Below are 16795 nucleotides of genomic sequence, written 5' to 3'. Positions count from 1 at the left end.
TCTATGAGATCCCCCCTCATTCTTCTGAACTCCCAGCAAATATAATCCTAACCGACTCAATCTCTCCTCATATGTCAGTCCCGCCATCCCAGGAATCAGTCTGGTAAACCTCCGCTGCACTCCCTCTATAGCAAGAACATCCTTCCTCGGATAAGGAAACCAAAACTGCGCATATTGTTCCAGGTGTGGTCTCACCAAGGCCCTGTATAATTGCAGCAAGACATCCCTGCTCCTGTAATCGAGTCCTCTGGCTATGAAGGCCAACATACCATTTGCTGCCTTTACAGCCTGCTGCACCTGTATGCTTACCTTCAGCGACTGGTGTACGAGGACACCCAGGTCTTGTTGCACATTCCCCTCTCTCAATTTATAGCCATTCAGATAATCTGCCTTCCTGTTTTTGCTACCAAAGTGGATAACCTCACATTTATCCACATTATACTGCATCTGCTCTGCATCTTCCTCACAGCTCACCCTCCCACCCAGCTATGTGTCATCTGCAAATTTGGAGATATTACATTTAGTTCCCTCATCTAAATCATTTATATATATATTGTGAATAGCTGGGGTCCCAGCACTGATCCCTGCGGTACCCCACTAGTCTCTGCCTGCCATGTGGAAAAAGACCCATTTATTCCTACTCTTTGTTTCCTGTCTGCCAACCAGTTTTCTATCCATCTCAATACATTACCCCCAATCCCATGCTCTTTAATTTTACATGCTAATCTCTTATGTGGGACTTTGTCGAAAGCCTTCTGAAAGTCCAAATAAACCACATCCACTGGCTCCCCCTCATCAACTCTACTAGTTACATCCTCGAAAAATTCCAGTAGATTTGTCAAACATGATTTCCCTTTCATAAATCCATGCTGACTCTGTCCGATTCTGCTACTGTTTTCCACGTGCTCAGCTATTAAATCTTTTATAATGGACTCTAGAATTTTCCCCACTACCGATGTCAGGCTGACTGGTCTATAATTCCCTGTTTTCTCTCTGCCTCCCTTTTTAAATAGTGGGGTTACATTAGCTACCCTCCAATCTGTAGGTACTGTTCCAGAGTCTATAGAATCTTGGAAGATGACCACCAGTGCATCCACTATTTCTAGGGCCACTTAAGTACTCTGGGATGTAGATTATCAGGCCCTGGGGATTTATCAGCCTTCAATCCCATCAATTTCCCCAACACCATTTCCCTACTAATACTGATTTCTTTCAGTTCCTCCCTCTCACTAAACCCTGTGTTCCCCAACATTTCTGGTATGTTATTAGCATCCTCCTTTGTGAAGACAGAAACAAAGTATGTATTTAGTTGGTCAGCCATTTCTTTGTTCCCCATTATAAATTCCCCTGTTTCTGACTGCAAGGGTCCTACATTTGTCTTTACCAATCTTTTTCTCTTCACATACCTATAGAAACTTTTACAGTCAGTTTTTATGTTCCCTGCAAGCTAATTCTCGTACTCTATTTTCCTCTTTTTAATCAATCCCTTGGTCCTCCTTTGCTGAATTCTAAACTGCTCCCAATCCTCAGGACTGTTGATTTTTCTGGCCAATTTGTATGCCTCTTCCTTGCATCTAATACTATCTCTAATTTTCCTTGTAAGCCATGGTTTGGCCACCTTTCCTGTTTTACTTTTGTGCCAGACAGGAATAAACAATTGTTGCAGCTCACCCATGCACTCTTTGAATGTTTGCCATTGCCTACCCACCATCATCCCTTTAAGTAACGTTTCCCAATCCATCATAGCCAACTCGCACCTCATACCATCATAGTTTCCTTTATTAAGATTCAGGACCCAAGTCTCAGAATCAACTAAATCATTCTCCATCTTGATGAAGAATTCTATCATATTATGGTTGCTCATCCCCAAGGGGCCTTGCACAACTAGATTGCCAATTATTCCTTTCTCATTACACAATACCCAGTGGAGAATGGCCTGTTCTCTCGTTGGTTCCTCAATGTATTGGTCCAGAAAAACATCCCGTATACACTCCAGGAATTCCTCCTCTACGGTATTGTTACTAATTTGATTTGCCCGATCTATATGCATATTAAAGTCACCCATAATTACAGATGTTCCTTTATTATATGCGTCTCTAATTTCGTGTTTAATGCCATTCCAAACATCACCACTACAGTTTGGGGGTCTATATACAACCCTCACTAACGTTTTTTGCCCCTTAGTGTTTCTCAGCTCTACCCATACAAATTCCATATCGTCGGAGCTAATATATTTCCTCACTATTGCGTTAAATTCCTCTTTAACCAGCAATGCAACTCCACCGCCTTTTCCTTTTTGGCTGTCCTTCCTAAATACTGAATACCCCTGGATGTTCAGTTCCCATCCCTGGTCACCTTGCAGCCATGTCTCCATAATCCTAACTATATCATACCTGTTTACATCTATTTGCGTGGTTAATTCATCCACGTTATTGCGAATGCTCCTCGCGTTAAGGCACAAAGCCTTAAGGCTTGTCTTTTTAACATTACTTGTTCCGTTCCCGCTATTTTTCACTGAGGCCCTGTTTGATTCTTGCCCTTGATTTCTCTGCCTATCACTTTTCTTATTCCCCTTTCCGTCTTTTGTTCTTGTCCTTGATTACCCCCTCCTCTGACTCCTTGCATAGGTTACCATCCCCCTGCCATTTTAGTTTAAACTCTCCCCAACCACTCTAACAAATATTCCCCCTAGGACATCAGTCCTGGTCCTGCCCATGCAGGACATGTATTTAGAAATGTATGCCCATGTATTTAGAAAGGAGACTAGAACAAGTTCAGGGAACTATCGACAGATGATCATCAGTGGTAGAAAAGATAATGGAATTCTCTGACGTAATAGAAAAAATATCAAGAATCTGCAAATGTAAGAGTAGTCAGTCATGGATTTCAAAAGGGAAGGATATGGACTTTTTTTGAAGAAGTAACAAAAGGATGAACAAGGGTAATGCAGTAAATGTGATACTTAGATTTTCAAAAAAGGCCCTCAAAAATGTTTTGCATAGAAAATTCATCTCTAAGGTCAGAGCATGTGGAGTCAAGGCAAGTAGCAGAATGGATAGCAAGAGAAAAGAGTAGGGGTTAAGGATGCTTGCCCAGATTGGCAAAAGGTTGGAATTAGTGTTCCACAATGATTGTTTTATGGGTCACTGTTCACCATTTGCATAAACGATCTTGGGTCTGAAATCAGAGGTACAATTTCAAAACGTGTGGGCAATCCCAAATTGGGAGGTGTAGTTAATACTTTGGAAGACGGTGTCAGAATACAAGAAGATATTGGTAAAACTGCAGGAGTGGGTATATAATTGGCAAATGTATTCCAGTATAGATAAATGAGGTGGTGCATTTTGGAAAATAGTCCTCTAAATAGGGTAGAGGAGCAAAGGGACCTAGTGGGATGGATAAACAAATCACTAGAAGTAGAAGCACAGGTTAACAAGGCCATTTGAAAAACAAAATCACCAAGCACAGAGGTTCATTAGTAGAGGGATTGACTTGAAAAGCTCAAATTGTTAAACCTGTGTTGAACCTTGTTTAGATCACACTTGGGAGTACTTTACACAGTTATGGTCTCCATATTATTCTCATTTTAAGGGGAGACAGTGGCAGCGTGGTATTGTCATTGAACTGGTAATCCAGAGACCCAGGGTAATGCTCTGGGGACCTGGGTTCAAATCCCACCATGGCAGATGATGGAATTTGAATTCAATAAAAATATCTGGAATTAAAAGTCTAATGACTTTCATTGAACCATTGTCGATTGTCATAAAAACCCATATTTCCTTTATTTAAAAAAATCAGTAAGGGAATCAAGGGTTATGGGAAAAAGGCAGGAGAGTGGAGTTGAGGATAATCAGATCAGCCATGATCTCATTGAATGGCAGAGCAGACCCAATGGGCTGAATGGCCTACTTCTACTCCTACGTCTTATGGTTAGAGATTTAAAATCACTGGCAAAATATCTAGAGCCGAGATGAGAATTTTTCCCCCACTCAATATTCCAAATCCCAACAACTGCCAGAAAAAGGCTGTGAAGCTGACTTCATAAATAATTTTAAAACGCAGTTGGGCAGGTACTTGAGGATGAAGAACTTAAAAAGAGGATTATGAATGTAAAGTGGGTGTGTGGGATCAAGCACGATTACTTTTTCAGAATCAGCGAAGGCTAACAATGGGCTCCTGCTGTGCTGAAAGTTCATATAATGTAAAATGCATCTTTCTATTCCTTTCTCCCTCATGTTTTTTCGAGTTTCCCCTTGAATTTGCCTCCACTGCTCCTGTGGTAGCGAGTTCGACGTTTTGACTATCCTCTGGGTAAATAAGTTTTTCTCCTGGATTCCCTGTTGGATTTATTAGTAAGTAGATTGATGGCCTCCTAGTTTTTGCTCTCCTCCACAAGCAGAAACATCTCTACATCTACCTTACCAAACTTTTCCTAGTTTTATCCTCAACTTTCTCTTTTTTTCTAGAGAAAAGAGCCCCAGTCTGTTCAATCTTTATTCATTATAATGTCTCCGTTCTGGTATCAGCCTTGTGAAGATTTTTGCACCTTCCCCATTGCCTCAATATCCTTTTTTTAAATTCGTTCATCGGATGTGGGTGTCGCTGGCTAGGCCAGCATTTATTGTCCATCCCTCATTGTCCTTGTTCAGAGGGCATTTTTAAGCATCAACCACATTGCTGTGGGTCTGAGTCTGACAAATAGCTTTTATTCATATATGCTATCAAACCTCTCCCCGAAAGCCTCTAGGTCACTTAGCTTTTCCTATTCTAGCATCTCAGTTTGTACATGAACCCCACCCACTCCAAAAGACGGTCCATGGTTTATTCTTTCCGATTCCCCATCCAAGGGAACAGAGACCATGTGAAGTGTCCACCCTCCCGCTCAGCCCCAACTGGAGATTGAACCGTCCACTTCACTGGTCAACACTGGCCTTGGCTAAATCACTGGATAAAGCTGCCTCAGGGCAGTCAAGGTCATGGAACTGGATGAAGGCCATCCACTCGGAGGCCAGTGGCTGTGTTCAGTTTCTCGGCACCACACCTCAGGAAGGTGATATTGGCCTCTGACGATGAGGAACAGTTCAAGAAGAACCGTTTCCAACTTCTCTAACCTCTCCTCAAATTTGGGCCCCTCTTCCCTGGTGACTTCCCACTAAACCACCTCTATCCTTTACACCTCTCCTGAAGTGTGGTGCCAACAATACTCCTGATTTATAAAGTTCTAGCCCAATCTCTTTGCTTTTATGTTCTATTCCGCTATCTATAAATCCAGGTAAACATAGGCTTTTTTTAAAAGCCACCTTATCTACGTGCCCTTCTCCCCACACTTTTTTAAAGATTTATGTATATTGCCACCAGGTCACTCAGCTCATCTACACTTGATTCGACGGGAGGTAGTAGGGAGCAGGGCCGGATTATTACATACTGAGGCCCTAAACTTTAATGAGCTTAAGATGCCCCATACAATGAAAATAATACTTTACTATTCTCACAGAGAGGGCACTGAAAATTATAAATAAAGTTTTATATTTGCATTTTTTCCAAAGGTGACGGCTCAGAAAAAAAATTATTGGTAACGAAAACATGTCTTACAAAATACTTGTTTGCATTAAAAATTTCAAATCAAAATACATGATTTCTTGATTATTATGAAAAATGTTTATCAACACCAACTGAAAAGCTGTTACACAAATCAGCAGCTTACTAAATGGAAGCAGCAATACAACCTGTACATGATGTGAAGTTAAAAATGTAAAACATTTTCTTTTGGGAAACAAATGTTGTCATTAATGTCTTGAAATGATAAGCTATGAAGTCTGATGTACACAATAATTAGGGTCGATAGCTTTCCTTGCAGCGCTGTTGTTTGCAGTTCATTCTTGATGTTTCTCAGTCACAAAAATTACCTTTCCCCTGAGCAGTTTGTTACCATTAGGCTCAAAACTAAATAGCGGAAATGTTTTTTCTACATAAGGGAATGCCAACTGAATCTTATCTTGGATGATGACTTGATACAGGTCCTGGTGGCTTAAATGTCCTTGATCTGCATAATTTTCCTTAATTTAAACATGGAAGTGCTTTAATTCCCCAACGAAGTAACACATTTTCCGATTTTTCATCAGAAGTCTGACACTTTGCTGCACAAATTTATGAACTCAGTTTGACCAACTGTGCAGTCATATATACATTTTTTTCTCATTAGAACGTAAAGTCCATATTTAGTCATTTTCCCATATCTTATTTAACAACCGATTATGATTAAACTTGATATTGAATCAGTTTTTTTCTTAGAGGCTCTAAGCTGTAGCATAAACCTAAATCTGGCACTAGTAGGGAGGGAGGGAGCAGACACGTGGCTTCAGTATGCACCTGTTGGGCTGAATAGCCTGTTTCCGGGCTGGATGCTCTATGTAACTGGGTGGGTGGGAGGGTGGTAAACCAAAGCTGGACATGGCCACAGCATTGAGAGGATGGGGTCTCTAAACAGTGGATCAACCTGCAGGTGAGCAGGATGAATGACAGCATGTTGGGTGTCCTCTTTTTGCCTGTTAATACATCCTGTGGGCCTCTGATCTTGGAAGTTGAGGTGTGTGTTTGTCTTCTGTGCCTGGCGTTAACACCCTTGGGTGGTTCAGCTTCCTTGGTGAATTGCAGGTAGCCTGAAAGCTGATTGGCAAGTCCCAGGACGGGGATGAGGGGTGGATTTGTGGTGCTTTTGATTGCATGGGGATTGACTTGCAAGTTGAGGTGACAGCAGAAGCACCTTGACCTAGGGATATCAGAACAGGCCATTCAGCCCTTTGAGCTTGCTCTGCCATTCAATTAGATCATGGCTGATACCTTAATCCCATTTGCAACCTGGGTCCAATAACTCCTAATACCCTTAACCGAGAGTGACAGAATTTAATTTGATTTTGAAATTTTCAATTGACCCCTCTTTGTTTTTTGGTTGGTGGGGGTGGGGATAGAGCTCCAGATTTCCGGTATCATTTTTGTGTGAAGGAGTGCTTTCTGATATTGCCCCTGAATGGTCTAATCCTAATTTTAAGGTTATGCCCCCTTGTTCTGGAATGTCCCACCAGAAGAAATAATTTCTCTCTATCCTATCAAATCCACTAAATCATTTTAAACCACCTCAATTGGATTGCTCATTAATCTTCTAAAGTCAAGGGGATTAAAAAGCTTAGTATGTGCAACCCGCCCTCATAATTTAACCCTTTATTAGCCTGGTGTCATTCTGATGAATCTGCACAGCGCACCCTCCAAGGACAATATCGTCTTCCTGCGGTGTGGTGCTGAGAAACTGAACACAGCTGCTGGCCTTCATCCAGTTCCATGACCTTGGCTGCCCTGAGGCAGCTTTATCCAGCGAGCCAAGGCGGTGTTGGCCAGTGAGGCAGACGGTTCGAACCCCAGTTGGGGCTGAGCGGGAGGGTGGGCACTTCACGTGGTCTCTGTCCCCTTGGATGGGGAATCGGAAAGAATAAACCATGGGCCCTGTCTTTTGGAGTGCGTGGGGTTCATATGCAAACTGAGATGCTAGGGTAAGGAGCAGGGATGTGGGGGTGGGGGTTAGGGGTGTGTTGGGGCGGGGGGGGGAGAGAGAGGGATCTGTTACTTCAAGGAGGGAAGAAAATCACTAATAAAAAATGTGAGAAATATTTTGAAACCCTTCTATCTGTAACTTGCTCATTTCAGGTTTGTGATTGTCTCGAGAGCAGAATTGTAGGATTTTTCTTTCCTGGGAAGTGTCTGGTGGGAGGGGCACTGAGTTTTGCTTCGTGTCCATAGACTTTGCACAGCTGGTGCCTTGTGATTGGGCTGGTTATCCTGGGAAGAGCCCCCAAAGAGGCCACATGACTAGCTGTCACTTACCCCCGCCCTCTCTGTCTGCCAAAGACACAGGAATGTGGTTCGAATCCCCCTCCTGAGAGCGCTCTCATTAGAGCAAAGATTGCCAGCCGACAGCTGGGAGGGGAGGGGGAAGCACATCCATCGCACTGCAGGAGACTGTCGAAATGTGCATTCAGTTTGCCTTGCTTTTGAATTCCGGCAGGGAAGGGTGAGGGAGCACAGATCGATAGGGATTTTTTTTAAAATTAACTGGACTAGATAACGCTGGAGTGCTCAGCAGTCAGCTCCAGCTCTCTTGCACAAGTCTGTCATATATAAAGCAAAATTTCTTACAGGCTTGGAACAGCAGAACACTGGAGAATGCCAGGTGTAATAGCAGCCACAGGTATGGTCGCTTATAAACTTAGCTGTTTTTTTTAGAAATGTCAGAAGGAACTAAGTTTTATGTCTTTGTCAGACTGTATTCTCTCTCGCATTGTTCTGGGAAGGGTGTGGCTAGGTCAGTTTGCTTGGGCTTTTGTTAGACTCGTGCTGCTCCTTGTGACAAGTTACTTGCGGTAATTTGTCCATTCCAGGGTTTGAAAAAGATAGAAACCTCGGGTAAGATAATTCTGTATTCTGCAGAGGATGATTTTGAATTGGGAGATATTAAACTGCAAGTGTAGGGATATTGGGAATACAATCTGTAAAAGCACTGGTCAGGTTGGGAGAATTTGGTGTTTTAGTTATAATCTTGAAAGGGCTGCTCAGTTTGTTACATTTTTAGAATTTATCTCACTGCACCTGTCAGATCATGTTCCCTCCCAGATTGTTCTCCAATGTCCAGGAATGAATTGCACTCACTGCAAGGAGAAGCACTGAGAAAAATCATAGGGGCATAGAATTTGCTTTAAATTTTCTTAAATCACTTCTGTTTGAGTTGTAAAAATTTTGGAGGTGGTATATGGGGGGAGGTGGGGTGTGGGAAAATGGGGAAAAGGCTGTTTAATGGTCTGGAATCATTCAATCACATAACTAAGAAGCGATGGGTGTGTTGGTCAAGCAACGATGGGAGATTTCCCTTGCTCTTTCCTGCCCTCACTCAACTGCCACCTTCCTTCACCCTACTTTTCTCCTCTCTCCCTTCCTGAAGAATTTAAAATTAAACATTGTACCGTTTCTGGGCCGAGTGGGTGATGGATGGGTAGTTAGTTTGTCATGAGATGCTGTGCTGTGCTCAAGCATCGGTAATGCTGGTTGCTAAAAGGATGCCTAGTGTGGAGCTGAACATCCAGCCACTGGGTGGATACCAAGCGTGACCGGTTTGAAGTTGGCGAATACATGGGTCTGACCACTCGGGCCTCTTAAACTGCTAATGAAATGGGAGTTTGTGGAGCTGTTTTAGCGCCATCTTGGAGCTCCAAGCACTACAGGAGAGCGGTACAATGAGGTCGGGATAGAGGGGATGCCTGAAACCTGTAAGTGTCTGTCATTGCAACAGTGCAGCCTTGGGGGTGTGAGGAATCTTCAGCTGTCGCACTGTGATGGAGACTGTTTGAATGTGTAGAAAAATCTCTCATCAGTGATTAACTGCAGCTGCCTGGACTTTGTCTAATGAATAATCGATAGCTCGCTGCAAAATACCCCACCACCTACATAATGAAAGTGGGGCTGATGTGGTTTTTAAACAAAATCTTACATTACTAGCTGCTGAATCTTGTTCACTTCTGTTTTATCATTGAATTGCAAACTGTGCTCATAGCTTGAGCTGAAAATTGCAGTTTCATCTAGATCTGTTTTGATCTAATGTATGCAACAGTTGACTTTTGACAGAGTATTGAGGTGGGATCTAGGAACAAGTGTTGGCTATTCAGCTCATCGAGCCTGGTCCAGCAATGTTGTATCTAATACAGACTTACACTTGTAGAACGTTGAAGCTGAGGCCATAGGCGGACTTGTCCCAGATTCGCACTAAGTGCGGTAGCGGGTGGGTAAAACGGTGTTTTATCCGCCGGGGGAGATGGTGGGTTTTCACGCCATATCATCCCAAACCCGCCCCATTACTTATGCATTCCCAAGAAACGTACCGTTTCCGTGGTGGGTGGGCTCTTGATTGCCCCCCACGCCATCACCTCGCTGCTTCACGCTGGGCGCCATTTTTAAAGTCCAGTTGCGCGCACACATCAGCGCTTCCAGCCCACGACTGCTGCAGGGAAGATGTCCATGAAAGGCAAAGACTGCAGCCCCCAGGTTTAGTGACGTGTCACTGGAATGCCTTTTGGATGCAGTGGAGGCCTGCCACAAAGTCCTCTATCTCAATTCTGGCTGCAGGATGGGCAGTGGCGTGACCAACCTGACCTGGGAGGTGGTGGCAGTGGTGGTCAGTGCCAATGCCCTTCAAAAGAGGACAGCCACCCAGTGCTGCAAGAGGATGAATGGTTTCCATTCTGCCAGGTTAAGTCACTCTTCTCATCACTCTCAAACCCATCACACATCCACAGGTATCTCACTCATTGCCGGTTCAAGGGACATTACCATTCACTCTCCTACAATCACCGTCTTGGCCTCATCCCGTCCGTGGGACCACTCACCACCCACACATGCCAGACACACTTATCATCTGGCCTGGCAGGTGTCCTGCTTACACTTTTTTCATTCTATTCGTGCAGGACAAGCTGGCACACAACAGGGCAAGATCACACTGGTGGAGGAAAGCCTGAAATCAAGGTCCTCATGGACTTTGAAATCGGAGCCATCCACCTGACTGGTGACTGTCTGTACTGACGGTGAGGTCGGTGCTGTTCTACCAAGTGAGGGTCCAGCAGTGCAACAACCATCAAACAACCATGCTGTGAGTAGTGTGCCCTGTTTCACAGGCCACTGCCATGCACTAATTATCTCTCCTTGCTTTTACAGGCACATCTGGGAAACAGCTGAAACAGGGCCTCCAACCAAGCCCTGAAGAAACCTCGAGGAATCTGAAGGCACCCTCCTTGAAGTCCCGTCACAGCGTTCACCCACACCCTCTACCAGTGCAGAGACACATCTCAGTGGGACCTAGATTTACAGGAGCCTCGGGATCACAATCTGGTGAGCACTTTGCACCGTCTGCTGCCACCTGCTGCGGATCAGGGACTTCCCAGGTGTCCTGAGGTCTGCTGGAGACCAGAAATGTGCTGAGTCCGAGTCAGATGACAAGCCTCTGGACTCGGTCATGTCTCAGTTGTTGGAGTTGCAAAGGCAAGCTCGGGAACATGAAAGGATGTCTGCTGCACTCAGATTACAAGGCATGATGGAGGACACCATGGAGACTTTGGTCCGGGGCGTCAATCTTGCATTCTCTGTGGGCTCAACTCCATCACTGATGCCATAGTTGGCCTCCCAACAGGGGTGTACACGAGAGAGGTGCGGGGCAGCTCGATCTCTTTCCAGCTACACCTTCTCAAGAAGTCAGCCTTGGGCCCTTGGGCACCCAAAGGGAGGAGGATCAGCAGGCACTCCCGGGCCATCCATCCTGGTGACTCGGAGTGTCTGCCCCATCCGAATCCCCTCTTCCTGTGACCTTAGCAGCTCCACAGGCCAAGGGTGTCACCGCAAAGCAGGACTTCAAAAGCAGGTCGGGACCTTCCAGAGGATGCCTGCCAAGGTCATCAACAGTCAGCAGGCTACCTGCACCTCCACTGTGGATGTTCGGGGAGCACCAAGACGTAACGGCAGGGTTAGGAAGGTTAAGAAGATGTAATCCCTGAGCACAAACAAATAAACTAAATTAACAAAATTAGGGACAAAGTAAAAGGCAGCCCCTTAAAGGGAAACTGCAAAAACAAAGGACAAAATTAAAAGGAAACTTACAAACATTAAGCCAGAATGTTATTTGAGAGTCAATAAAACACCCCAGTCCCTGTGGTGCCCACTGAGCACGGAAGACCTCGACGGTGGCGGCGGACACTGCGTGCTCCCTCTCCAGGGACACCTGGCTGCAAACGTACTTGCACAAGAGGGGCAGACCGTTGGGTCAGACCCCCCTCGATTAGGTGGCTGTCTGGACCTGTTTAATGGCCGACTTGACCTGGCGCAGGAGCAGGTTCTCCTCTCTCCCAGACCCCTCCACACCGGGTGCCTATAGATCAGGAGTGTGGGACTGAAGCGCAAACAAAACAACCGTAAGAGGTTCTTTAAATAGCTGAAAAGGGAGTGCAGCCTACAACACACTATATAGACGTGGTCCACGGACTCGACAAGGCCGCAAAAGGCGCAGGTATCTTGGGAGTCCGTGAACCGACACATCCTATGATTGTATGGGACTGCTGCGTGCAACACCCTCCACCCCAGGTCCCTGATGGAAAGTGGGAAGACACCCCGTAGAGGGACCCCAATGGGGACCTCCGCTGCCGGACAGCAACAAGGCATGAGAGTGCAGGGTGTGCAGTAGCAGCCCATAAGGAAACCCTTCCTTCCACGCCATGCTAAAGGGTACAGAGAGAAGTAGATGTAACTGCACAGCCTGGGCAGGGGTGTTAATCACTTGTACTTACTGTTCACTATTGTAAATAAACTCCCAAGAATGTCTCCCTGCCTATGGCTCCTTGCGCTGATGAGCAGTGTTTCTGTCACTCAGATGTGAAACCTTTCTGCACAAGATAAAGGCAGGTGTCTCAGTCCAGGGCTTCTTCCCTGTATTTGTGCAGCCTTCAAACCAAAGTGATGGTCCAGCCTCTCACTCCCTGTAAACATTACTGATGCCTGCACTGCGATGGTGCTTGTCATTACTTCCAGAATGTCGTGGGCAGGTGTCAGAGTTCCGCCATTCTCTCTGTGTGCTCTCAGCACCTTTAAGGTGGGACTGGCCCCCATCTCTTCAGCATCTGTGACCAGTGACACTGCTCCTGAAGGGGTCAGGTGCTGAAGGCGGGCAAAGGATCAGATACTTCTAAAGTTTCATGGCTGCGTCTCTATGGTATGATCCTGATTACAGAGCACAAGCGAGCTGCCCTCGGCCAGAGAGGAGTCAGACATTCTCAGGCTATGTGAAGATTTATGGAGTGTCCTCACTGAATGTCGTCGTCATCCTCCTGCAATCGAATGACTGTCGGGGCCTTCACTGTGTCTCCATGACAGAAGCATTATCACAGAGTATGTGTGCTGCCATAAGCCAAGACTGGAGTCAAACATTCTAAGGATCTATGGTGTCTCCTCACTTCACGTCGGCGTCATCATCCTCCACAAATCTAGCTGCTATGAGGGCCTCCTGAGTGCGCCTGCCTCGTCTGGCCAGCGGAGGTGCCTCATCTCCGTCATTGCTGCATTCGAGGACCTCCTTGCCCACATCCCCCTTGGTGACATCCTCATTCGAGGAGCCCTTCAGCTCCTCTATTTCCTCTTCAGCCAGCTCCTCTCCCTGTTGCAGCACCAGGTTGTAAAGGGCGCAGCAGGCAAGAACAATGTGTGATGCCCTCTGGGGACTATATTGCAGGGCTCCACCAGACCGGTCCAGGCACTGGAACCTCATTTTCAGCATCCCGATGGTCTGCTCCACCAAGTTGTGAGTTATAGCATAAGCCTCATTATAACTTCACTCTGCTGCAGTCTGAGGCCGCCGCACGGGTGTCATCACCCACGTCCTCTGTGGGTAGCCCTTGTCTCTGAGGAGCCATCCCTGCAGCTTCTGTGGACCCTGGAATACATCAGGAAGCTGTGACTGAGTGAGAATGTAGGAGTTGTGCACAGTCCCTGGAAACCTTGTGAACACCTGCAGGATGTGTTTCTGGTGGTCACACACCAGCTGCACATTCAGTGAATGGGATCCCTTGTGGTTGATGAAGTTGACCGTGTGTTGTGATGGAGATGTGAGTGCAGTCGATGGCACCCTGCACCTGTGGGGGAAAAATGAGATCTAGGTAAATCCAATCTCTCTCCCTCTCTCCTTTTCTTTATCTCTCTCTCTCTCTCTCTCTCTCATTTGGGCTGTCCTGGACCTGGGCAAAATGCACAAAGCTGTGTGCCCTCGTGAAGATGGTATTGGAGACCTCATGGATGCATTTATGAGTGGAGGCTTGTGAGGTCCCATAGAGGTCACCTGTGGAGCCCTGAAAAGAGTCACTGGCATAGAAATTGAGCACCCCGGTCACTTTCACAGCCACTGGCAATGGATGCCCTCTATGTCCCTGTGGCACCAAATTCTGCAGAAGCTGACGGATGTGACCGACCAGTTCCCTAGACACGTGCAGTCTTTGGCGACACTGGTTCTCGGTCATCTGCAGGAATGAAAGGCGGCATCTATAGACCCTGGGTGCTGCTAAGCACTGACCAGCAATGGCTTGCTGTGGCTCTTTGGTGGCGTTTGCAGGAGTTCCAGCCGTCCTTCTTCCTGAGGTTGCTGCTGCTCCTCCCTCTGCGCAGCCAGGTGCCTCAGTTGCGCTCCCCTCCGTTGTCTTTGTTCTCTCTATGCCACGAGGCATACAGCTAGGTCACCAGGCTCCATGATTCTGATGCACTCCTGCAGGATGAAAGAGAGAGACGTGTGGGTTAGCCTGGGTGTACTAAGAACCTGACCTGGTTAAGTGTGAAGGACACAACGCATCGCAGAGAGTGCTGGCCAGAGATTAGTGCGCTGCATGGCTGCCCAAAACCCCACCCACCTCCAACCCACTTCACCTGATCGATTGGCGATAGCTTTGCCCACTGGACTGCATGCTGTGCTCTCAGCTCAGGCACAGGCATTCTCCTAACCCACACTGCAAAGCTGCACTGTTAGCTTGAACCATGGGGGAGATGGTCCAAACCAGGATGATATTGCAAGGGGCTGAGTGCCTCCACCAGTGACTGCTCCATGGCTAGTTTTAGCAAGGAGATTGTACAACGTGCCCAGTCATCCAACTGTTCTACAGTCCACTAAAACACTCATTACTTTGCAGCCTGTGTCCGAGGGGTAAAAAGCTCTGGAGCACTTGGCACTTTGTCTCTGCGTTCCTTGAGTGGGCAGATAAGCTAGAGGCCCGACACCAATCATATCAATGTGGCTGTGCCTGAACTGTCTCAGTTGCAGAGGAATGGTCACTTTGTCAGGTGTCCCTAACGTGTGGCTACTTCCCTTGCCCACCCTACGTTCACTGCCCCCCGCCAATGCGCCTGAAGCTTGAAGTCCCAACAGGTGACCCTGGCGAGCCCTGCGCACATCGTTGTTGTGTACTCACCTCTTAGTTCTCCTTAAAGTGCAGCCTGCCAAGTGCAAGCTTTTTGTGCTGTTGTGAAACACGTGGCTGATGTGGGCGGACCATGCAGCGATGGGCGGACAATTCTGGCAGGCAGGCCTAATAATATGCAGATGTATTACAATGAGGTTCCCGACGTCCGATGGCAGAAAACGTGGCCTGCCATCGATGGGCTGAGCGGACGATCCCACGCTGTCGTGAAACCGATTGTGCCATGTTGTCCACTCACATCACCGAACACACCCAACGCTGGTGGGCACGGAAAATCCCAGCCCTTATCAATGTTTAAGAATAAGTTAGATCAGTGGTTGAAAGCAAAAGGAAGGTTTGCATTTATACAACACCTTTTCATGATCACCGGATGTCTCGCAGCATTTTGCAGCCAGTTAAGTACTTTTGAAGTGTCATCACTTATGTAGGAAAGATGGCAGCCAATTTGCACACAGTAAACTCCCATAAACAGCAATGTGACGATGACCAGATCATCTGTCTTTTGATGTTGATTGAGGGATAAATATTGACCGAGACGCAGGATAACTGCTCATTCTTCTTCCAAAAGAAAGTGCCATTCTTCCAAAAAAAAAGTGCCATGGGGTCTTTTATGTCTGCCCAGCTTAATGTCTTATCCGAAAGACAAAGTTGTACTTTGAAGCGGTTGGTTGTTTTGGCACCTGGTACTGTCGAATTCACTAATCCGTTTAGGGACATGCTGAAGATCAGCTGCAAATTCCACACTGGCAGACACTTGCAAGTTTCAAGCTTACACTGAACTGAACAGGCCTGAATGAATCTATGGAGGATGGATTGGAACATTGGTGAGCATGACAGCTGATTCACATGCAGCTAGGTATCTCACAGCAAATTAAAGGATCTGAAGTGGGTCTTGAACCATAACTTTTTTGACCTGTGCGACAACGCTACCTGCTGAGCCCAGGTTGGCACTGAATGGATTCTTCCTGTTTCCTGAAGCAGATTATCTAGTAACTTATCTCACTGCTGTCTGTGGGAGCTTACTGTGTGCAAATTGGTTGCTGAAAATCTTGACAACTGTCACTACACTACAAAAGCACCTAATTGATGGTAAATCATTAAGGTATGATCTGAGGCAAGCTGCAATATAAATGTATGCCTTTATTTCCTCAGTGCATGCTGCCTGGAAATGGTAATTTGAAATCTTCATTTTTATATGACAAAAGGTACACTTGCTAGTGCAAGTGAACCTCTTCAACAAGAGAAGACAAAACTAATGTCTAAAGTAGAGGTGTTGGGAGAGCAATGCGTAGATCAGGATTTCCTTGATTGCCTGGCTGTGTTTGTAGCTGATGGCATAACATCACATTGAGGTCATTGGCAATTAATCCATTCACATCTGGTTTTGCCTTTTTCTGTCTTTCTCTCCTCCAGTTGCATTGTGTAACAATCTGAATTGACCATTTTAATTCTCTTCAATGTAAGCTGAGGTAATGTCTGTCTGTCTGTCTCTCTCTCTCCTCCTCTGTGTGTGTGAGTCTCTCTCTCTCCTCTGTGTGTGTCTCTCTCTCTCTTTGTGTGTGTGAGTCTCTCTCTCTCTTTGTGTGTGTGAGTCTCTCTCTCTCTTTGTGTGTGTGAGTCTCTCTCTCTCTTTGTGTGTGTGTCTCTCTCTCTCTCTTTGTGTGTGTGAGTCTCTCTCTCTCTCTTTGTGTGTGTGAGTCTCTCTCTCTCTCTTTGTGTGTGTGAGTCTCTCTCTCTCTCTTTGTGTGTGTGAGTCTCTC

At 46.2% G+C, this 16795-nt stretch overlaps 1 protein-coding gene across 7 annotated transcripts in view; it reads left to right on the top strand.

The window, feature by feature from the left end:
- Nucleotides 1-16795, top strand: part of LOC144689481 (uncharacterized) — a 105132-nt gene that overhangs the window by 45701 nt on the left and 42636 nt on the right. The window contains exon 1 of one of the 7 annotated variants that reach the window (XM_078556600.1): nt 7949-8239. The exons of the other annotated variants lie outside the window; for them this stretch is intronic. Within the exon in view, the coding sequence (XP_078412726.1) occupies nt 8215-8239 (25 nt within the window). The 5' untranslated portion in view covers nt 7949-8214. Of the gene's footprint in view, nt 1-7948; nt 8240-16795 lie in introns of those variants that run through there. 7 annotated transcript variants of the gene reach the window in all.

This window comes from Cetorhinus maximus, chromosome 14, assembly GCF_964194155.1.
Source record: "Cetorhinus maximus chromosome 14, sCetMax3.hap1.1, whole genome shotgun sequence".
NCBI lineage: Eukaryota > Metazoa > Chordata > Chondrichthyes > Lamniformes > Cetorhinidae > Cetorhinus > Cetorhinus maximus.
This window is presented reverse-complemented; position numbering and strand designations above follow the sequence as displayed.